This window comes from Arvicola amphibius, chromosome 5 (genome assembly GCF_903992535.2).
Source record: "Arvicola amphibius chromosome 5, mArvAmp1.2, whole genome shotgun sequence".
In the NCBI taxonomy this organism is placed as follows: domain Eukaryota; kingdom Metazoa; phylum Chordata; class Mammalia; order Rodentia; family Cricetidae; genus Arvicola; species Arvicola amphibius.
This window is the reverse complement of record NC_052051.1, coordinates 71,952,809-71,975,858: the sequence shown is the minus strand read 5'-3', so window position 1 is coordinate 71,975,858 and position 23,050 is coordinate 71,952,809. Positions and strand designations below refer to the sequence as shown.

Sequence of the window (23,050 nt, the reverse complement as noted above, 5' to 3'; positions counted from 1 at the left end):
ATTCGTCTGTAGAAACAGAACACTTGGGACGATCCAGGATTGCGTTAGCACATTCATATTGCTGCAGGGTATCATGTAAATGTTCCCTAACTGAAATAATAGAGTGTGACATGTGTATGTGTGTGTTCATATGCACATGTCTAATGCATAAAAATGTCACAACACCAGTTTAGGCCTCTTTTGCTGGGAAATAAGATTGTGACAAACACACGTACATGCTAAAACATAGAAACTTTCAGAGCTGTCTGGTTCAGCATTCGGGATAGAAACACACAGGTTAAGGCTTGACTACCTTCCAAAGTCCACTTTTATATAGTATATAAGATATATATTATATACATCACATACTAAGTAGTGGGGGGGTTAGGCATGTGCAAAGAGAAAAAGTCAATAAAGAGGCAGTATTGCACAATGTGATCCTCCATCCGCAAATCCCAGTTCTGCAACCTTCTTGTGATGTTACTTGAGCGACTGTTTCAACTCCTCTGGATCAGTTTTCTCATAGGTGCAATGGGGATAGGCAGGATCTGGTGAGGACCAAAGAACACAGTCTGTGGGAAGTACTTAATGGGAGTCCCTGGTTGCTGTCCTTGTTAAAAGCTAAGGGCCATTCTATTGGGAGTTTCTACACCATGTGCCTCGTGGAAGCCCATGTTCCACACATCCTCACAGCCTCTCTGATATTGCAGGGTGATGTTGGACTCCGTAACCCATAGCACCTTTCTACCCAACACATCCTTCTGTGACCCCCTGATGTCTTGGACTGATTTGTTCAGCAATGAAGAATATTACCCTGCCTTTGAACATCAGACAGGTATGGACATCTGGGGGTTCCCACCTAAGGGCAGTGGGACTGGGCTCAGGCAGGATGTACTAGAGAGTCTAGAAATGCCAGTGTTCAGGACAGAGGCTGGTGGAGAGCTGCAGGAAAGGAGGTTCTGCCTTGTGGGGGAAGGAAAGGACTAGAATTCTCACTCCTGCTTCTTCCTATTTCTGTGTAAACCGTGTAGCTTGCCTCAGAGCAATGCGCGGTAAACATGAGTCCCCCGTCAGTCCTAAAGCCTTCTCTCCACCCTTCTCTCACTCTCCTTCTCCAGCCCAACCCCCAGCTCATTTTTCTGTACCTAAGTAGGAAGCTTGAGACCTTATGTAAATCTTACTGTAGAGGGAGGCCAGCTGAGCTTTGCCCCAGAAACCCTCTGAGGCCTCCACGCCTGAGTAAGTGCTTGGGTGAAGCTGTCAGTCCTCCTAGAGACTTAACCCTGAGCGCACCAGCCTGAACAGGTCTGAGCCTAGAATGCAGAAGTAGGGAGTCATCAGAAGGTGTCCACACTGTCACCCACCACAGAGAAGCCCCTGCCTATAGTTAGAGCTAGAGGCCAGTGCTGCACTCCCAGAACAGAAGTGATCCCTAAATCACAGTAATATGCACACCCCTGCCCCCCACCCTCCCACACACGCTTGCGCACATGAAACCTCCCTCTCTCAGCTGGAAGACCCTATCAGGTCTACCCAACCCATGGTCTGTAGACCACATGCACTGAGCGATAGCTGTGAATGGGGCCCAACAAAAAAAAAAAAATCACACTTTCCTAAAACATTATGGGGTGTTTCTTTTGCAAGTCGGTAGAGCAGTTCTCAAGGTGACCCTTGTGAATGACAATTCCATGTCACAATGGCGAGAGATCGCTGCACTTGGACTTGACTCATCTGAGTACGCAGTACAATTCTCCTTTGGTCCCGAGAAGTATCCGGATTGCCTGGAAATGGTGAAAAATGCAATTCACCTTCCCTCAAACGTTTAGATACGAGGTTTACTTGAAAAGAAGAAAACGAAGGCTTTAGGGTGTTTGTTGTTTCATGGTGTCGGTGCCTGTCCTTCAGGAAGATGGCTTCAACATCCTGTCCACGTGATGCCCTGATGACAGGAGCGGGAGCTTCTGTAGTTGACCAGAGTCTAGGCCGGGTTCCATGTGACCTTAAAGTGAAGACTGGCTCCAGTTTAGCCTCTCATGCCAATCCCCTCTATGATGGGTGATGGCCGTGGCATAGCTCGGGCACTAACAAAGCTCGGGCTACTTGCACCTGGGGTAAAGAGAAAGTGCTAATGTTTGCATAACAAACTTCTCTCCTAACTGTATATTACAAAAAGGTTAAAATACCCAAGCAGTAGTGGCGCACACCTTTAATCCCAGCATTCAAGAGGCAGAGGCTGGCAGATCTCTGAGTTCGAGACCAGCCTGGTCTACAGAGTGAGAACCAGGACAGTCAGAGCTACACAAAGAAATCCTGTCTTGAAAAACAAACCAAAAAAAGTTTAAAATAGTTTTATGCTTGGTATATTTGCCACAACAAAACAATATAATCCATTAACAGAAGGTATCACCAATGGAACTGAGCATGTAACTCAATTCTGTACTCTTGGATTCTTGGAGCAGCCCTCCTCAGTCTGAGGCCTTGGCGGTTCCGTTAGTGTGAGGAACAGTGAGACAATGGCATTGCTTACGTGCTTCCAGAAGTGTCTCTGAATCCCGCATCAGGACACATCAGAAACAGAAACTTCTCTCGCCACCATTTAAAAAGTTGAGATCTCCATCTAGATAGGAGACCAGGGTAAATAAAATATCTTCTTTTCTCCTCCCATTGAGAACATCGCCAGAGACGTGACATGCGGCTCTGAATTTCTATAAAAACCTTCTCTACCAGGAATAGATTGGGGGCAGTCAGGATGCCCTGACCACTGCCTCCTAAAGCATGTCTCCAGCTGCCCACAGATGTCCATCTTAAATCTAGACATTGCCATTTGCTTGCCATGTGACATCAAGCTTCTTGACACATTTTTCTTCACCAAAATAGAACCCGCTCCCTAAAGCTGGGAGTGTAAAATGAGAATTAATCCTATTGTCAGGTGTTTAGACAAGTGCCTTAAACTTGTCGGGTGGTCGTCTCATCCAGGACTGCCTTGCAACTCTGAGAAAGGCGTCAAACGGCCCCCGCCTTCCTCTCTCCTTTCTCCAGTCCAGATCTCAGTGCTAAGGCTCCCAGTCAGTGATTAAGACCAACAGCAAAGGAAGTGAGAAGGAGGTGATGTGCCCTATGGCCAAACCACGTCCAGGGGAGGGTGGGGTGCACTGCTCAGCCTAAAGAGGAAAAGCCAGCTCTTTTCAAACGCTGACAATGACTTCAGTGGAGAGCTGCTGAGCCTGTGTCCTCAGTGTGCTTACTACAAAGGGTTTGTGCCCTGCTCTTTGAAGCAGGACTTTCGGTCGACCGCACTGAAGGCTCGAAAGGGCGCAGTCACAGATTGCAAAACGCTCTCGAGCTTCATTAATTCATCCTTGGCTTCAGTTTTTTCAAAATAGAGAATTGTCAATATTAGACAGTTTACTCGGGTAGAAACTCTGTACTCCGTATTTCATATACATAGGCATACATGTGGTTTTTGTTGTTTTTATTGTTTGGTTGGGTTTATTTTCATTTTTGTTTTTGATCTTTCGAGACAGGTTTTCTCTGTGTAACAGCCCTGGCTGTCCTGAACTCACTCTGTAGACCAGCCTGGCCTCACACTTGCAGAGATCCGCCTGCCTCTGCCTCCTGAGTGCTGGGTTTAAAGGCGTGAGCCACCAATGGCTGGCTGGGCCATACTTTTTTTGGAGACAGGGTCACAGTATGTAGTATAAGAAGTCTTGGAACAGGACAGGCCAACTCCAACTCCAACTGCCTGCCTCAGTAGTGGCATTAAAAGCACATGCCACCATGACGGGTTTCACATGCATATATTTTTAAAATGTTGCATATCCAAATGCTTTCCAATTGTCCACTTTCTGAAAAGTCCTTGCCTCACCCCTGCTTCCTGGAGCTGTACCCCTGGCCTTCAAAGCGGCCATGCCAACATGTGGCTCCTCCTTCATTTTGGAATTTTGCTTATACTCTCTCCAGAGCAGAGCTTTCCAGCCTGGGAAAGTTCTAGGGAATAAATTCCAGGAAGTTTACCATAGTACAGAGTCTGGGTGGCAGTGGAGAGGGCTAGGTGCTGCCCCCTCCTCCACCCGCACACCCTCGGGCAGATTCCTCCCCTTTCTCGGCATAGCTGTTATCACGGTTCAGCTGCAGGACCAGAACGAGACCTGTATCGCCCAACTCTAGCTCCAGCCCTTACCCATTGTGTGACTTTAAAAAGGGCTGGCTCCTGGGGCCTTCCTTTCCCTATTTGTAAAATGGGTGCTGTGATCTAAGACCTCATAGAAAGTTTTGCAGACAGCATGAAAATCGCAGTGTTGAGCAGGCTGACTAGTAAGTACATCAGAGCCCTCAAGGAACGAAGGAGCTGTTGGGCCAGGTGTGCTGGCCAGATGTGCTGGCCAGGTGTGATGGCGAACCCCAGTGCTGGGGAGGAGAGATGAGTTGCTCTCTGTGAGTTCAAAACCAGCCTGGTCTGCATAGTGAGTTCCAGGACACCCAGAGCTACATAGTGAGACCCTGTCTCTAAGAAATAAAAAAGAAAGACAGAAAAGAAATAAAACAGCTCTGATTATCCAGTTTCAAGAAAAGATTTGTAAAAGAATAGTACCAAAAAATTCTTAAGTATGAATTCAAGGGGAAAGCATTTAAGTCGCACCTGGGCTTTTCTAAGACTCATGTGCTGGTACAGAAAGGCAAGAGTACATGCGTGGGCACAGGCCTAGGAATTCCTAAATCAAAATCAAAGAACACACAAAAAAATCGTTCAAAAGTCTAGATTGATCCTGTAGCAGAAGTTGCACCTCAGGGAAGTCACCGCTGGCTACCTCAGGTTTGACTGCTCTTGAGGCCTTCTGAGAAGCCACACCCTGGCTACTCAGGCCTGGCTCTCTCAAGGTCTCCCAAACGCTCAAGGTCATGGTTCTTTGTGGACACCCAGCCAGCTCTCCTCTCTTCTCCATCCAGTTTCTAATGCTGCTCATGGTCTAATTCACCCAGTTTCTTACAGGGCTCATGGTTGAAGTTATTTCCAGGAGAGAATGAAAGCCAAGAGAGGTTACAGGATGGGGCCAGCCCAGCACTGAGAGGAAACCTGAAAGCGGCCATTTACCGCCACAGGATTTCCCGTTTAGAGCCCTTCCTTTCTGTCACCAAGCTGCAGTTGATGGTGCCCTAGACCACCCAGTTCACCCACCACCTCTTTTCATTGTTGCCTTGGGTGAAAAACTTCCCCAACTCCCTATGCTAATAAATCATGCTAATTATGGTCCCAAGCTGTCTAACTCAGGCCTCCTCTAATGTAGACTGTCTGTGTCCCCCTAGCCTGGTACTGGGTTGTCTTTGTTCTCGTTACCCATGCTCTGAGGATGAACAGGCCCGCTATGGGAGCTGGGCAGCTAATGTCCTCTATGGCATGAACTTTCTAATCTCCATGTCCCTACCTGGGGCTACTTCAGGCCTGGGTGTCACCTCCCTATCGTGAGGACCCCATAGCACATCAGCCAGCGGCGTAAGCTAAAGTCCCAATGAAGTTAAACATACCCAACTTGATAGCTTCATTTAAGAATCAAGGACGAATTAGGCTCCTCAGTTTGTCTTCCCAAGGCAACTGACCCTCAGGTGCCCTGACCCACTTCAGACTTCAAAGGCACTGGCAAAGCTTGCTGCTTAATAGTGGCCTCTGGACTCCTGCATCCAGGTTTCTGGGCGCAGGATGCCGGCTGGCTTCAACTAGTAACCTAGGAAAACAGGTCTCTTAGCACAGCTTCTCCAGCTTCAGTGGGTTTGATAAATGAGAGACACATTAAGAACACTCTACCTTCCCAGACAATATGAGTCAGCAAGAGAATATAATTCTTATATAAATATCCCCTTCTTTAATCTGCCCTGCGTTCATTTTTCATGTAATTTCCTAGGATCGGAGGCACTGGTATCATTACCTCTCCATCTTCTTTCTGATTTTTCAGACCTAAGTTAGAGAGAGAGAGAGAGAGAGAGAGAGAGAGAGAAAGAGAGAGAGAGAGACTTACTAATTGTGTGGTGAATATGCATCCATCTGCCTGCCTTCATCCAAATCTTGGTTTGCGTCAACTTGGTCCTTCAGGACCAGGAAATGTGGCATGAGGCAAGACATCTACAGGGTGCCTAACTACCTCACTAATGGCCACTGTGACCCTGGAGGGGGAACCAGTAACCTCCTAGAACCTGTTTCCTTACCTTAAGGTAAAGATCATAAATGTCGGTTGATCTGGCAATACTAACTGGACACCTGTGGCCTAGGGGTGGGGGGAACTGGAAGGGGCTCTTAGCACTCCTGATTCAGGGTGAAGAGAGCTCCAGATCTGAGGAGGGAGGTGCTGGGAATCCTTCTGAAACCTTCTGAGAAGGGCACCTGAGGGGAAGATTCTTTGTGAGAGTGAGTAGCTGTGGCCCAGGAGAGAAGAGAAACCACTCAGAATGGGAAAAGGCACCTTCAGGCAGAGAGCAGGGAGTGAAGGAGGGGCAGGTAATAAAGACCCTGGGGCGGGATTCCTCCCTTCCTCGACAGAGCCACTGAGGCCTCCGCCCTCATCCTAAGGCTGACACCATGGAATCACCCTTTCACCTAAACGTCTCTGTCGATCAATGCTGGCTTCCCTAGCCCTGCCTCCACATCACTGAGAACAGCCATTTCTTCCCAGCTCTAGAGACTGTGGGAAGGGTTTTTGCAGAGAGAAAGGCCAACCACCATGTAGCTGGGCCCCAGGCCCCTGCTGCACACAAAGCCCGCTCTGTAAGTGAGCTCCCCCAAAGGAGCGGAGAGCAGGGCTCCATGCCAGCAACACCTCCCCGATGTCGGCAGTGGCCGCCCACCTCCCATTTCTCTGGGTCCTGAAGGCTCTCTTGGCTTCCAGAAACAACGTAGTCTACCTTCAAATGCCAAACAAAATAACCCCGCGGTAGAAATGGAGAGGGCAAGGGAACAGAAACGCAGTGAAAGCTTTCCCTGACGAGAAACATGCTGTATGGTACACAGCAGTGCTTGATAGCCATCTCAGTCTGGGCCCCGTGCAGGACCAGCAGCCAAAGAATGTCAAGGATCATAAACATCTCGCATCAGAATACCAGGAAGGTCTAAAGGCCTCTTAGGTTTACTCAAGCCAGAAATCAGTAGATGAAAAGCACAGACAGAAGTCAGGAAGCGTCTGTATTCTCAGGAGACCCTGCCCTCTGCCCGGAAGCAGCCATGAGCCTGATCAGCCAGCTCCAGCCAGCAGTGGGGGGACCAAGGAAAGGAGAGAAGGTTCAAGCCATCCCCTCTATGTCTTCAACTACTGGGCAAAGGCTGTAGCACCAGCACGTACAAGTCTGGCGAAATCCAGGCTCTTTCATGTATGTGAATGTAAAATTATGGTTAATGGGCTGGTGATTTAAATAGATTACTTGCTACATAGTTGTAAGTCCCTGGGCTCAATTTCCAGCTCCAGGAGAAAAAAGGAAATACAAAACTGGTTAAGATTTTAAAATGAAACAAGTATAAGATTTGGACTTTCCAAAAGGCTCAACAGTAGGTAAGTAAAGAGATTTCCAGAAGGAGCCTGCGTTTTAGAGGGAAACTCGGCTTCTATCTTTATGAAATAGCCCCGTCACACCTATATGGTAGGATCACTACAGGAATTTGAGAAAGCAGATGAAGCCAGTCAGGGCTTGGCACCTCAGAGTTAGCCTCCAGCAGGGCAGAGCTGTCTCCTAGCTGGGCTCACCTAGGCACAGTAGCAGCGAGTATGAGAATGTTGAGGCAGGGGAATAGCAACAGCACAATGCCAGCCCCTGTGGAGTGCCACGTTCCATCATCCACACAGCATAGGCCAGGGACAGCAGCCACTCTGCTGACTTTCACCTCCTCTCTAGCTCTTTGCCCACCTCTCTCCCCACGTGCCATGTCTTTCCTGTGTTGATCCTCCAAGGATGAGCACAGGGGGTTGAGAAGAGCGAGGCGTGCGGGCCGCAGCTCACATCCCAGCTTTGTTAGCCACTGTCAGTTGGATCTAAGGAAAATTAGTCCCCTCCGATCCTCAAGTTCCTCGTCTATCAAGGGACAAGGGCTAAATGTGTCTGTCCACCATGAATTCCTACTTTGCAATTTGTGGCACCACACAAAGCCGGTGGACAGTGATAGCATTAATAACAGCATCAAAACGTGTGTGAGCTCCCTTTGTCTGTAGAACAAGCTATGAGATAGGTGGTTCAGAGTTGTCTTCAGTTCGTGAACAGGGAGGGAAGTTCGCAGTTATTGGCTTGAAGAACAGCAGGTGGGTGGGTGGACCAATGCATGGGTCGTGGATTGACAGGTGAGTAAATGGATAGATACTATGGTGAATGCAAGAATCATTTTCATCAGGGCTGGGGTGTAGCTCAGTGGTAACTTTACCACTGTGCAGCCTAGCCTGTGCAGTTAGCTGTCTGCAACCAACAAAGAATCTGACTAAGAGCCTGGCACCTCCCCTTGTCTATTTTTCTTTTTTTTTTAGTTAACACCTTTTTAAGAACCAGTGATGCCCTAGAGTTTTGTGACAAAATATATAGCTCAGTTATTTGCATGATAATTACTTGTAGATTTTAGCTGGGTGAGTTCAAGCATTTTTCTAGAACACTATCCAGTTCTGGTCTTAGTTCTCTGGGGTGATAAGCTAAATAAAAAAAACCAGAAACTAACAGAGAATTGTGCTAGAAAAGTCATTGTAGCGGCAATTCTCTTCAACGGGCTTCTAAATCATGGGATTTCTCACCCCTTGTCTATCCCGAAGTCTGCCATTCTGTCTGCTTCTGCTGGAAACACTGAGAAAGGACCGTTGAGCACCTGGACAAGGTGCTACTGCACACATCCCAGTCTCCAAGTCAGGGAGGCACCTGTAACTGTGTGAATATCTACACAGACCCTTTGCAGAAGCAAGTGCTCTGACCACAGGAAAGAATAAATCTAAAACCACCACCAGGAACACAGGATCATCAGTACAGCTAACTCCTCTATGATTTCCACCACAGAAATCTGTTACAGTGGTCCAAAGTCTGCCACACTATGGGCAGTATCTAGCTAGCCCCAGACCCTTGGAAAAGATGGTCAGAGGCTATGCACAAACAGCTAGCCAGCATGGGTATCTGTCCATTAACACACAGAGACTCACACCAGCTTCAAATAGAGTTTGGCACTCAGAAGGCAGTTAATAACTATTAGATTGGTTAGTAATTCCCCAGGCACTGGCCTCCAAATTCTATAACTCCAAATTCTTTAACAACCCTGTAGGTCAAACAAATCCCTGTGGATTTCAGCTGTGGAATCAGAAGCCTAAATATCTATGGGACTTATCCAAAAGGCAAGCAGCTAAATCAGGATTTGAACCAAGGCCTCTTTTAGAGCTCCTGAGCTCTTATTCTTGATACCATGTTGTCTGAGGAATATTTTTGCTTTCCTTCTCTACTGAGTACTGTAGTGATATTTCATTTGTTATTTTAAGTAAAGATTGCTTAAAGTTCAGAGAGTAAAACAGTCACACTGACCAGCCTTACAAACCAGGCAGTAGTGACACACAGCTTTAACTCCAGTAGCCACAGTAGTTTGCCATAGAAACACCTCTAATCCCACCCAGCCCTAGAGAGGAATATAAAATGGGAGGAGACAGCTTTCACACACATTCTCATTCTGAGATTCCTGGAGGCAGGATGGCCATTTCTGACTGAGGTAGAGGTAAGAGCCAGTGGCTGGATGTTTTGCTTTTCTGACCTTCAGGTTAAACCCCAATTTCTGTCTCTGGCTTTTATTAATCGAGCTACAGAGTACCCTCCTGCCTCATTTTTTCTCTGGCCCCAGCAACCACCTACAGAATCTTCTCTTTTTCTCTCTGGTCATCTCTGCAGAGAAGGTGATCTGGACCCTTGCAAGTGCATGCCAGAACTAAAGCCCTTTCTTCCCACCGGGTAAAGTACAAAGATGCTCATGTAACTGGAGTATTCTTTGTAGCCCCTTGAAGACTGTCATCCCTTAATTCTCTGTGCTCTGGTGCAGCCTGTGACTCCTATTGGACATCAGTGCACCCTGAATACTGGACCAAGCGCCATGTCTGGGAATGGCTCCAGTTCTGCTGTGACCAATACAAACTTGACGCCAACTGCATCTCCTTCTGCCACTTCAACGTCAGCGGCCTGCAGCTGTGCAGCATGACGCAGGAGGAGTTCATTGAGGCGGCCGGCATCTGTGGGGAGTACCTGTACTTCATCCTCCAGAACATTCGCTCGCAAGGTCAGTGTCCGCAAGCCTCAGGAGCGCGTGCTGAGACTAGGACAGGATCCCTGCAACCTGCTTCCCTTCCCATGACTCTCATAGCCAAACGTTACCAGCGCTCAGTCAAAAGTTTTCGGTAGCCAGAAATTCCATTGTCCCCGTGTAGAGAGTTTAGAAAAAAAAAAAAAAAAAAAAAAAAAAAGCAAGAGCCGAGAAAGCAAGTTGGGTAGGGTTTTGTTTTAAAGAAAAATAAAATTCAAGCTCGAGTAAGGAAGTCCAAGGCCAGGCTGAAAGCCTCAAACAAGGATGTTGAAAACTGATTGAAAATCTGAAAGGTGAGCAAAACTAGCGTTCTACTTTTTCCCTGACTAAGCAGAAAGGGAGGCAACGAAAGAGACCTTTCCCTTGCTGTTTCCAGAGAAGTCCAAAGAATTGCCTTTCTTAGTACGTTCCTTTCAGTCCAGGATCAAATGGCCAGAAGGTGGCACCAGTAGCACGGGAACGCTATGAGCATGCGCCGTTTTTCCTCTGGCGATAGAGCAGTTGGTGCGAGAAGCTCTGTACCTTCGCTCTGGCCAGACCGTGTGCGGGGCCACTCCACAGGCAGTCAGGACAAAGTAAGAGCCGGGAAATCTGAAGGACACGTTGTGTCACTAATACAGTCCTAACTCTTACACACGGAAGTCATAGGGTTTGCCAGAAGCACCCCCTGTCCAAATCCCCTGACTTTGCTGTTCACTGGGAGCATGGACGACCCCCTTGCCCCGGGCTTCTTTGAAGGATTTGGTGAACAATTACTTAGCCCAGCACTATGAGGACACTAAGTGGCCGCTCCTTCTATATTAATACAACCAAGAGGCCCAGGAGCTGGGAGAGGCACTAAGGCAGACACATCTATGTTTGACTTCAAGGAATCTGAAAAGTTGCCGGTTTTGTCCGTTTTCTCTTGGAAAGGCTACTTCGGCCGACACAGAAAGCAGGAAGTTTCCTGTCGCTGGGGAGCCAAGCTGTCTACCTTGACACTGTGTCCAAAGCAGAGATTCCCATTTGGACAGAGAAACCTCAGAGCACCTTCCAGCTCTGGGAGTCTGTCTGGGGCCTCCAGTTGCTCCGCCCCATCAGGAAGGCCTACCAAGAAAGCAGAGAGTGGTAGCTAGAAGTAGCCACCCTGAGCTAGAAGTAAAAGCCTATCCTCAGGGAGTGTACTCCCTAAAAGGCGACAAGTCTGAGTGTATCACAACCTCCCTGGGAAGGGGAGCCTGGAACTCCATTCAAAAACCTCCCAAGGGCCAGGTGTGGTTGCACACACCTTCAATCCCACCTACCCGCTCCATTCTGAAGTTCTTCCCTTAAGGTTCCTCAGTCAAGTCTGTATACGCGTGCTTCATGGCCAGAGTTTACACTCCAGTGTTTTTGCCTAGGACACAGTGGGCTTACTGCCCTTCTGGGCATAATCACCATTAGAACAGTCATTCTGAGCTTCTCTTTTTGGACAAAAGTTATATTCTGGGTAACTATCTGTGCCTTGGGTACCCCATCATCTAGGGCTCTGCAAGAACAGGACATGAAATAAGGAAGCTTCAACCAGGAAGGCGCTAGAGGGGCCTCCAGAGCCCAAAGAATCATCTGATCAGTAGATATTGCAGTAAGAGTTGAAGGTCTAGCAGCAAAGAGACCTGGTCACCGGAAGTAGAAGTCAGGAGAAAGCCTGGGGTCACAGAATGGCTTCTACGATGTAGAACAAGAAACATCTCCCATCAGTCCCTAACCCTGTTCTAGTTGGCCCTTTGGCCAGAGTGTTTCCATTGTATCAGCAAAGAGAACACAGTCCTCATGCCAGACACCGAGTTAGGAAACAGGTGTCTGTTGACCTGACTTGCTTCCTGGAAACATGATCTTAAACTCCAGTACCAGGTCACCATTCTACAGAGTAAGGAACCAGCATGGTCTTCCAATGAATTAAACATTCAGGTGAAGCTATGTGAGTTTCTTATCCTTCTCTTCCTTTTGGCTATCACATCTCAGCCATCCTGAACTCCAAGGATTACAGTCCCGTGTCAGAAATCATAGGCCCAGGGCCAGAAGGGAGCAGAGTGGGTGTTTAATCTCATATTCCACTGAGACTAAGCTATGAGCCCAGAGAGCTTGTGACAGGCAAAGCTGCACAGACAACAGTGGTCCAGTTCAGGTCAGAGCCCAGATTTCCTGGATTCTAGACGAGGTCTACTCTCTTAAAGCTCAACTGGCAGATCCACAGAGCCTTGTGGACTCCCTGGCATCAGCTGTTCTTCTTAGGCAAGCTTTGAAAAAGTAGGATGCTGTTGTTTGGTTTCAGGATGGCTTTATAAGGGCTTAATAGTCTCCAAGTGTCCCTCCGAGGGGAGAATCACTTCCCTTCCTCCCAAACCTCCCCTCTTCACCTGGCCAGCTCCCAGGATTGCACAGGATAGTTTGTGAATCTCTCTTCCCCTTCCTTTCCCAGGTTATTCCTTCTTCAATGATGCTGAAGAGACGAAGACTGCCATCAAAGACTGTAAGTATGCCTTTCAAACTGCCCAAAGCTGTGCTCAACTCTTGCTGGCCTCTTGGGTTTCATCCTGCTTTAACAACTGCAATAGAAAGTTGATGAACCAAAAGAAGCCAAGATGTAGAGAAAGAGTGGGGAAGTCATGGGTTAAATCGTGTGGCCGCAGGCGGAGGTCTAAGGGAGCTCACGTCCACGGAGCCCTTGCCTTCCTCAAGACTCTATCTCTCTGTCTATACAAGATCAGAACAGGACCCTTCTAGGTTGCGGTTAGCTGAAGAAGCAACGGCATTTGTGCCTGGTAAAGGACCTTTCTGGTGCCTGCAGCGTGGATACTATGAAGTCAGTGCCCATTATCCATGTTACTAATAACTTCCAGCGGTTAGAGGCCTTATGGTTGCTGATATTTCAGAATAATCTGAACCCACTCAGTAGGTTATATTGACAATTGGAAAATTGTGGGGAGGTCTCAAGTGGCCCGTGATCACAGTGATTTTTCTCATTTCATTTACGCAGACGCAGGCAGGGAAAGGACACTTTGGAGCTCCCATTTAAAAAATATTTTTATTTGTTCTTTGAGAATTTCATACATATATGCACTATATTTTGATCATATTCATTGTCTACTCTTCCCAACATGTCCCCCCTCAACTTCATGACTTTTCTTCTTTTTAAAAAAATAACACGTGATCCTAGTGCTGCCAATACATGTGCATGGGTGTGGTGCCATCCACTGGAGTAAGGGCAGCCTACCAGTGGCTATAGCCAGTCACCCTAGAAAATGACTTCACCGCCCCCCCAGCAGCCAGCAGCTTCCTTTAGCAGGAGCTACCGTTTTTTTAAAAATGATTATTATTGCTATTAATTATTGAGTTCTGTGCAAAGACCCCGGCCCAAGGGCAGAAAGGAGATGCGGTTCTGGATAGGGCCCTTTCCCCATGGACTCTTGCTCAGGCAAAGAGTAGGCAGGCCACATGGGGCTTTCCAAGGCCCTTCTGAAAGACAGATGCGAAAGGACAGACAATGAGGGATTGTTATATAGTTGTTAGGATTTTTAAGCTCTAGGTTAGTGTGTGTTCTCGTGTATTCATGTGCACGAGTGTGTGTGTGTATGTGTGTGTGTGTGTGTGTGTGTGTGTGTGTATACACATGTGTGCGTGCCACAGTGCAAATACTGAAGCCAGAGGATTACTCCTGAGAGACAGATTGTCCTTCCGTGGTGGGTTGACAAGGCTCACACAGCCAGCCCCAGAGCCCTTTCACCTACTAAGCCATCTTGTTGGCCCAGGTTTTGTGATTTTTGTTTGTTGGTTTAGGGACATTAGCACAAGAATAGCAACTTCCATTGTGAAATGGGTCACCCCTATCCAGCCCCAGGACCCTAGCTGGAGAGAAGGAAGCCAGGCTTCCAGAGGACAAAGGCAAATGCTGAGTCCAAGTCATCCTTGAGAAAGAGCTAGAAGGTGTGACATTGGGCTGTCCAAAGGAGGAGCCACTAGCCATATGCGATCGTTACTTAAAATTAAATAATGTTAAAATTCAAGTCCTCAGGAGCATTAGTCATGTCTTAAATGCAGTCCCAGCTGGCCAGGCACGCCACCATATTGGATTGCTGGTATTTCCCATCACAGCAAGTTCTCCTGGACATTATCAGTGGAGAACCAGCAGCATCCACAGGAGGAATGGGAGCTCAGCCTGAGAGCTCAGCAAGGGCAGATTTATGAGCAGTGGAGTTTGGGTCTCACTGAGCAAGCTGAGCAGCCAGTGAAGGATTGTAAGCTTAAAAACAATAAAGGGCACAACTAAATTCGAAGATCTCTTGGGCTGCTGTGTCTGGGTTGGACAGGAGTCTAGGATGGTGATGCTGGTGGCCCGACCAGTGATTCAGAAAAAGTGAGAAAAAGCTAGAAGTGGGAGCGATAGAGGGAAGGCTTTGGGTAAGTGTGTTTAGGACTCACAGAGGTAACCCCTCCACCAGTGGCTGCTACTTGAGGCTCTCTGCTCCATCTGCCCCAACAACAAAGAGGTACAACTTCTAGGCCGAGGCTAGACTTAAGACCTCTATTGAGACTACCCAGACAGCAGCCCTACAGCTCTTTCCATCCCAGCCCCAGTTCCATGGCCAGGATACTACTGCCTTCTCCAGACCCTCCTGGGGCCTGTTCTGACTTTTCTGCAGCCTTCAGAACCATGCTTCCCAAAGCAGAAACTGTAATGTAGAACTTGAACAGAGGTCAGAGGAACGAAGTCAACAACTTGATATACTACACCGTAAGTCTGTCCTAGGACCATATGACCACAAAGTCTATGACCCAGGAATGTTACATGGTCCCAGATATCCTGGAACAGGAAACCAGAGGCTGGCTTTCAATACTGATGCCAACCAGAGACCACAGCATAGCCAAGGAAGGCAGGGTGGCATCCTGGAGACTTCAGTAAAAGTTGCTAGCTGTCATTGTTTTTTAAGCACTTAACACTATGCTAGGTGTAGAGTCAGAAATCTAGATATACAAGCTCACATTTGCAACTGAAGAACCTGGGGTGTAGCAACTTGAGAGTAAACACAACCCTGGGACTGATTCCAGCTTGTCCTCTCAGTGGCTCTGTGCTTATACATTCAGCTACATGTATATATGCACGTGCATATACATGCATGCATACACACGTGCATACACACATACATGTACATGTGCATGCATAGATGCACACACAGCATATATACCTTCTATACACATGCATACACACATACATACATACATGAATACACACATGCATACACGTATGCACATGCATTAATGCACACATGCATACACACATGCACATACACACAGGGATACACACTTGCTATACACATGCATACACATGTGCATGCACATAGGAATACACACTGTATGTATATATACATGAATACACACATGTAGATACACATGTGCATAAACATAGGAATACACATGCTTACACACATAAATACACATACGCACATATGCACATGCCTACACACAGGGGTATACACTATACACGTGCATACACATGTACATGCACACAGGAATATGCACATGCACATACATACATGAATACACACATGCATACACACATGATGCATATACACATGTGCTTACACACAGAAATACACACTATACACATGCATACGCATGTGCATGCACACAGGAATACACACATGCACATACATACATCAATACACATGCACGTGCACACATGCTTACACACATGCACATACATACGTGAGTACACACATGATGCATATACACATGTGCATACACACAGAAGTACACACTTGGTATACACATGCATACACACATGCATAGCTGCTCCCAGGCCCTCCTGTTTGTTCTCTTGCCCACTTCGTGGAAACCCAAGGCTCCCGAGATGTGTCTAGCTCTGAGTCTAGTTTGACAATGATTTCTAACAGGGTATCTTCAACTTAGTTCCTGCCAAAAGTCCAGCAAGCCACGAAGCCATCGAAACTGTTCAAGGAGGATCACTCCAGTCCTGATTACTTTTTTTCCTTCTCCACATGTCCCCACCCTCCTCCACTACAGGCATGTCAGTTGAGGCTACACCATACCTAAGAATAGAGTTGATGCCTTTAGCAACTCCTGCTCTTGAACCTTGGAGCATCTCTGTGCCATGCTAGCATAGAGTGGGCTTTTTGATGGACTGACAGTGTCATGGGCTGCAATGAGCTTGATTTTGAAACCCAGGCCTCCATCCTAACTTCTAGAGGACAAGCAACTATGATTTCAACCAACAAATGATAATAAACCCCTTGGTTTATTTTAAGTTTCCACTCTCAAGTCCAACCAGGCTTACCTAAATCTCACAAACTATGCTTCCCCTCAGGTCACAACAGCCACCCCAGCTACATGGATACACACACACACACACACACACACACACACACACACACACACACACAGGCACTCACGCTACTGTTTGCAGATAAACAGAGTTCCTTCAGGATACCACAGCAGATCAACCACTCATCTTGGTGTAGAGTTTAATGAAGCACCTGCCTCGAGATTGGCTCGGGAGTAATGGCTCTACCTCCTCTGCCTCGGCCTCTAGCTCAATCACTAGATATCTCTCCAAAAAGAGAGATTTGGAAGCTCCTCAACTCATGAGTGCCTGGGACAGTTAGAACATGTGCCCAGATGAACCATCTTCATGTCTCTTGTGATGCCTCCTGCTCTGTGCTCCCCTATCACACCAACCAGACTCCATCCCAAGCACAAGGGCCCAGAGAACTGAAAAGCACGCCCTTTTCCTGGCTCTCCTTATAGTTCAGTGAAGGCTTCTTATCTGTTCACGGGCACTAACTCGACTTTGATTATTATTATGGTTCCCTTGCTTTTTCCCTAAAAGATTCAGCAACACAATGGAGAAGTCTCAAGATGGGGACAGACACACAGCACAAAAGAGGCAGTGGCAACTCCTCAGCCCTTATGAACTCACTTGGTGAAGCCCACTTGGTGCTTGTCAAAGGCTCCCCAGAAGGACCTGACAGCGTCCTGATTGGGAGTGTTAGCTCCGGTGTGGGAACTCTGGACCCAAGGTCCAGCTTCACACCTGGACAAAAGTCTTAGACTCTCTGGGCTCTAAACACCTCCTCAATAAAATGACAATCACGCCATCCAGAGCTGTTGCAGGGCTTTGATGTTGCAGATGAGGCCTCTCTCTAGGAAGAACGCAGCTTTAGTAGAGGAAAGGTGAGGTCGAATTTAAAGGAAGAAACACATTGTCGTCATTTAAGAAACACATGGGTGCCGTTAAACCTCGGGTAGGCAGGTAGGGGCTCTAGTCCAGGACGTGGCTTTAGGGAAAGCTTCTGAAGAGGTTCCGTGAGAGTCAGCTGGGTAAAAGCAGTGGGTGAGAAACATGCATAAAAATCCTGAGGCCCAGGTCGGCCACACCCATTGAAACCAACTAACCTCAGATGAAAGTTGGGTCACAGAAAGCGATAAGGTTAGCAGGCTGGGTGTGCCCAGTTTATGAAAGGCCTGCCTAACATGATAGCCTTCATCCTGGTGACAAAAGGGGACCACTTGGGGAATGACATGACCCAGTGGCACAGAACACAGGACCTGGGCAGCAGTGCACACAGGACACCCTTTCCTCCCAAAATGACATGTCTGTTCCTTGTCCCACTAGTCCACGTCATAGACTACACCGTCAATGTGGTCAGTGTAGTGTAGTGTAGACTTCAGACCTGCTGATACCCAGCACCACGCTAGACGCTGAGGGAATACATAGGCAAGGAAAATCCTGCCCTCTAATGGACACAGACTACAAACCACACAAACAAATTCATCAGGAAGGAGCTCAAAGGCAAACACAGAAAGGGGAAGTAGATGTGGGAAGCTAAGCAGAAACCTAGAGGCACATATGTGTGGTTACAGTTTTCACAGCTGGAGGAGGCCACCCCTAGAAGGTGAATTTGAGTCGAGACCGAGATGAGGCTGTGAATCCCCAGAGAGTAAAGGGAAGAGTAGTCTGGGCAAAGAGCAAGGTGGACGGTGTCTGCATTGAGAGAGAGCCTGTGTAGCTGAAGCAAGGTGACCAGAGAGCTGAGAACAGGCAGAGATTTAAGGAGGTTGGATGCAGGTCTGGTTCTGATATTCTTTAAAAAATTCATATACCTTGGGACAATGCATGCGTGGGTATCTCAGATTATCGATTACAGCACTATAATATGTAACTCGATTCAATATTGAGTTAACATCTTGCTTCCTACATAAGTTCTAATCTCTTTGTTTTTATTGCGTCCCTTCCAGTTGGCTCTCCACACAGTCACAAGAAGGGTCTTCTTAAAATGTGGGTCTCTGAGCTAGAGACGTAGCCCAGTTACGTAGTCTGTGTGGCACGCATGAAGCCTTGGGTTCCGTACCCAGCCCGGCATAAATTGGAAATGGCAGTACATGCCTGTATCACCAGCACTCACTCGAGAGGTAGAGGCAGGAGGGCCAGGAGTTCAGGATTGTCCAAAATACAGGGAGTCCAGTGCCATGTGAGCTAAGGAAGACTCTGTCTCAGAAAAAAAAAGGCAGTACCACCACCTTGGGATGGGGACGGGGGCAGGGGATCTCTGCTTTCACTTTAATATAAAATCCCAAACCACCACCCAGACTCCAAAAACATGACCTGCCACTGTCTGTCTATATAGCCTCCACGGATGGCAGCAGCACCTCCTGCCCTCTCCAGCCACAGGGTACACATGCTTCCTAGGTACTCTGGGATGGGAAGAGCAGGGTACACATTGCTTCCTCCACCTAAATCCCTCCTCCTCTCCCTCCTCTTCCTGCTCTTTCTCCTCTCCCCCCTCTCCCTCCTCTTCCTCCTCTCCCTGTCTTCCCCTCTCCCTCCTCCCCTTTTTTCTTCTTCCCCTCTCTATCCTCTCCCTCCCTCTCTTCCCCCTCTCTCCTCCTCTCCCTCCTTTCTTTCTCCCCCCACTGGTTCATAATGTAACTTGTCTCCTCTTGTGAGGTCCTCCCTCATAACGTAGCCACTTCTTTACCTCATTCTCTATACAGTGTCATGCACGGATCACCTTTGAAACACCAGGTGCTTTGTCTGTTTCGCCTGGGGCTCACCTGGTCACACGCACAGGAACTGCGCCTGTGTTCTCTCTTGTATTCCAGCAGAAGCTCGGCAAGCGTTTACAGCAGGTCCCAGGATGGATTGAGGTCCCCATCCCTCCATCTACTAAGCACCCTAAAGTGTCTCCTACCACGAGCCTGGCAGTTAACTTCTGTTCTGTGGGGTGCAGTCTGATGCTCCTCCACTGCCATGGGTCCTTCTGTTTCAGATGCTGATTCCAGTTGCTTGAAAACAAGTGGCATCAAGAGTCAAGACTGTCACAGCCGAACAAGTAAGAGCAGAGTCACCATTTTTCTTCTGTATGCGTTTAAGTGGGACTAGTCACTTCCCTAGGGAGGTACCAGAGAAATCAGTGATGGCCTTCACACACGTGATCAAAATCCTTATTTTCACTTGGACAGCACTTTTTTTTTTTTGGTTTTTCGAGACAGGGTTTCCCTGTAGTTTCTAGAGCCTGTCCTGGAACTAGCTCTTGTAGACCAGGCTGGCCTCAAACTCAGAGAACTCAGAGATCCGCCTGCCTCTGCCTCCCGAGTGCTGGGATTAAAGGCGTGCACCACCACCGCCCGGCTGGACAGCACATTTTAAGAATTAAAGAAATGTTTTGGCTGGGGTCTCTTACTGAAGGAGAGTTGTCTGCTTCCTGGTCCACTGTGTGACCATCTGACTGAGGTACTCAGGGGAAGAGAACAAAGGCAATGTGGGGGACTGGCCAGGCCATGAGTCTTTCCCAGTACAGAGATCTGCCTGGGGCAGAATCAAGCTCCATGTCCATTATGTGCCAAGCAGTCGCCCTGTGCTAGCTTGTGCTAGCCTGTGCTAGCCACTTGCCGTGCATTAAACCGTGACATCCTGGAGCCCGCAGTGTGACATGGGCATCTGATTACCCCTTTGACACCGAGGGTAATTAAAGAGGCTGCATTTCCAGACCCAACCCCTGGCAGTCATGGCCCAGATCAGTCTTAACCAAAAGAAATACCAGCTCTGGTGATAAATGAAACTGTAGAATGGCTGTGGGTACCAGATCTTTTATTTCTTTTAAGTAACTTTGTTTATTTATGTATTTATTTTTGCATCCTGGCTCCAGTTTCCCCTCCCTTCTCTCCTCCCTGTCCCTTTCCCCCATCCACCCCCCTGTTCCCACCCCTAATCCACTCCTCCTCCATTTCTGCTTAGGAAAGGGCCAGGCTCCCATTTTAATGCAACCCTCTTGCCCATCAGAAAGGAGTGAGCTCTTGAAGAGCCGTGGTGTTCTTTGGGTAAACCTCGTGTCTCTGTGTGGGGATTTTGCTTATAGTTTATCAGTAGACAGACATTTTGCAGCTCGGTAAGACTCCAAGCAGAGCACTTAAAGTGAGCCTTGTCCAGCCCAGCAACAATTCTCCCGGGTTAATGAGAAGTTACACTTCCTCCCTCCCTCCCTCCCTCCCTCCCTTTCTTTCTCTCTCTCTCTCTCCTTTTCTGCCTCCCGCTTTCTTTTCTTTTAACATCTCTCATATTTTTTATTATCTGAGATTATAATTACAGCATTTCCCCTTCCCGTTCCTCCCTCTAAGCCCTCCTGTGTACCCCTCACCACTCTCCTTCAAACTCATGACCTCTTTTTCACCGTTACCACGTATATATACGTATACACATATATATTCCTGAATAGAACCTGTTCAGTCCTTATCATGTTTCCTGGATGTATGTTTTCATGACTGACTGACTGGCCCTGAACAACTAATTGTTGTGCTCTTCCTAAGGAGGGCCTGTTCTCCCACTTCCAGCATTCCTCGGTAGCCTGTAGCTCTCTGTGTAGGACTGAGGCCTCGTGGGCTTTTCCCCAAGCTTGCCATCTCCACTGGCATCTTCCTTGTTCAATCCATGACTGGGCGGTCATGTTGGTGAGACTTTATGGGTGTCGCTTATGGTGTTACTAGGAGACACAGTCTCTCTTTGAAAAAAAGCCACTTTAGGAAGACAGGAAGCTGACGTTATTGGGCTTCCTTCCCAAAGGCCTCCAAAGCTCTCACCTGTGGGAATTTGTCCGAGACTTGCTTCTGTCTCCTGAAGAAAACTGTGGCATCCTGGAATGGGAAGACAGGGAGCAGGGCATTTTCCGAGTGGTTAAATCAGAAGCCCTGGCCAAGATGTGGGGACAAAGGAAGAAAAACGACAGGATGACCTATGAAAAGTTGAGCAGAGCCCTAAGGTAAGTGAATGGCATGGGCCTGTAGAGACGAGTTATATAAAATAGCAGCCGGAGAAAATTACACCATTTTCACAGCCTTTCTCCCCACCTCACATGAAAGGGTCGTGAGCTAAACCTCTCCTCAGTTTCAGGTGGGATTATGGCTTGTAAAGTGACCCACCATCCTTTCCAGTTGGCAGCATTCCCCGGGGGGGATGAGGGGGGGTAATCATCTTGAACCCAAGCCATCGTGCACACACACACACACACACACACACACACACACACACACCGGACTGACTGTGGAGAGGCTCAGTCTTCAAGGTGTCTGGGAAGGGTTTAAGTGTAAGTTAATAGCAGGGTGTGGAAATACCAGGGTTGGTAAAGCCCTGTCACCCGAGAGGAGCAAGGAATGTTTACGTGCTGTTATTTTTCTTGGGGTGCAAAACCTTCCCTGGGTTTCTCTCTTCTGCTTGCTTTCACAGATACTACTATAAAACGGGAATTTTGGAGCGAGTTGACCGGAGGTTAGTGTACAAATTTGGAAAGAACGCACATGGGTGGCAGGAAGACAAGCTATGATCTGCGCGCACACCAAGCTTGTTTGATGGATTTCTGTTGTTTGAAACAATCAGATCGAAATAGACATTTGAAAGTCTTCTTTTTCCTCCTCCCTCTCCTCCTCTTCAAAACCTACAAACACGCTGATAAAATTTCTGCACGTCTCAGCTTTCATTTGGATTCAGTTGTTGTCTATTGGGGTGACAGCAGAACCCCTTAAGCAAGTGTCTTCATCCCAAGGGGGAGGAAGGGATGGTCTTTTGTGGCAACTTGGTGAGACATTATTTCCCTAATGAAGTGTTTGGAGCCAAGGTAGTCAGTGTTATGGGTGCTGCTTCAAAAGAGGGGCCCATTGCACCAGTAAGGACACATTACCCTCCTAGTCCAGAGGTTCTGTGCGGTCAACTGAGGCAGCTTACCTGGGATTAACTTTTAGGAGCAGATGAAATGTACAACGTGCTTACTTTAGATGTGAAATTATTCCATAGAAGAATTGCCTAATAAAAAAGCTAAGTCACTAAGCTGGGACCTAATTGGATGTAGCCTAAGTTAATGATAAGTTTCTTAACCAGATCATCATTTTTGACCACAAAGCCACAGCCACTTGGTCCACAGCCAATCCTTCAGAACTTACATACTCGTAATTAGCCACACTGGGAACTGTTACTGAGATCACGGCCCCCTTTCTCCTCACTGGTGGCTAGCATCATTTCTACAGACTAGTCAACAGACATGTGCATTCATTTCCAAATCACTGCTGTTTCTGTGATTCAAACTGTCAACATGATCAAACCAGAACTCACTGATTCCCTCTGGGGCTAAAACGTTAAACCCTTGTAGAGCAGACAGTGTCCGAACAGCCCACAACAGCCGAACACGTCATCAGTCTCTCTTCCTTTCTTACCTGATGAGTGCTCTGACTCTACAACAGAGTTTTATCTCTTGATAAAAGTAAGAA

At 47.6% G+C, this 23,050-nt stretch overlaps 1 protein-coding gene across 2 annotated transcripts; it reads left to right on the top strand.

Moving 5' to 3' along the window:
- Nucleotides 1-693: 693 nt before the first annotated feature.
- Nucleotides 694-22,146, top strand: Elf5 (E74 like ETS transcription factor 5). Of its 2 annotated transcripts, XM_038332107.1 has the most exons (6): nt 9,634-9,685; nt 10,004-10,237; nt 12,702-12,752; nt 19,567-19,629; nt 21,357-21,552; nt 22,017-22,146. In XM_038332107.1, exons 2-6 carry the CDS (start codon nt 10,156-10,158, stop codon nt 22,111-22,113), a joined length of 489 nt encoding a protein of 162 aa, XP_038188035.1. In that variant the 5' UTR covers nt 9,634-9,685; nt 10,004-10,155; the 3' UTR covers nt 22,114-22,146. The 2 variants fall into 2 exon arrangements, with proteins under 2 accessions (XP_038188037.1, XP_038188035.1); XM_038332109.1 differs by lacking the exons at nt 9,634-9,685; nt 10,004-10,237; nt 12,702-12,752 and adding an exon at nt 694-814.
- The last annotated feature ends 904 nt before the right edge of the window (nt 22,147-23,050 follow it).

Excerpts from the sequence above, each read along its gene's own strand:
- Elf5 (XM_038332107.1), top strand. The coding sequence starts at position 10,156 with ATGACGCAGGAGGAGTTCATTGAGGCGGCCGGCATCTGTGGGGAGTAC. Across the intron at positions 19,630-21,356 it reads AGACTGTCACAGCCGAACAA|GCCTCCAAAGCTCTCACCTG; the intron begins GTAAGAGCAGAG and ends TCCTTCCCAAAG. Across the intron at positions 21,553-22,016 it reads AAGTTGAGCAGAGCCCTAAG|ATACTACTATAAAACGGGAA; the intron begins GTAAGTGAATGG and ends TTGCTTTCACAG.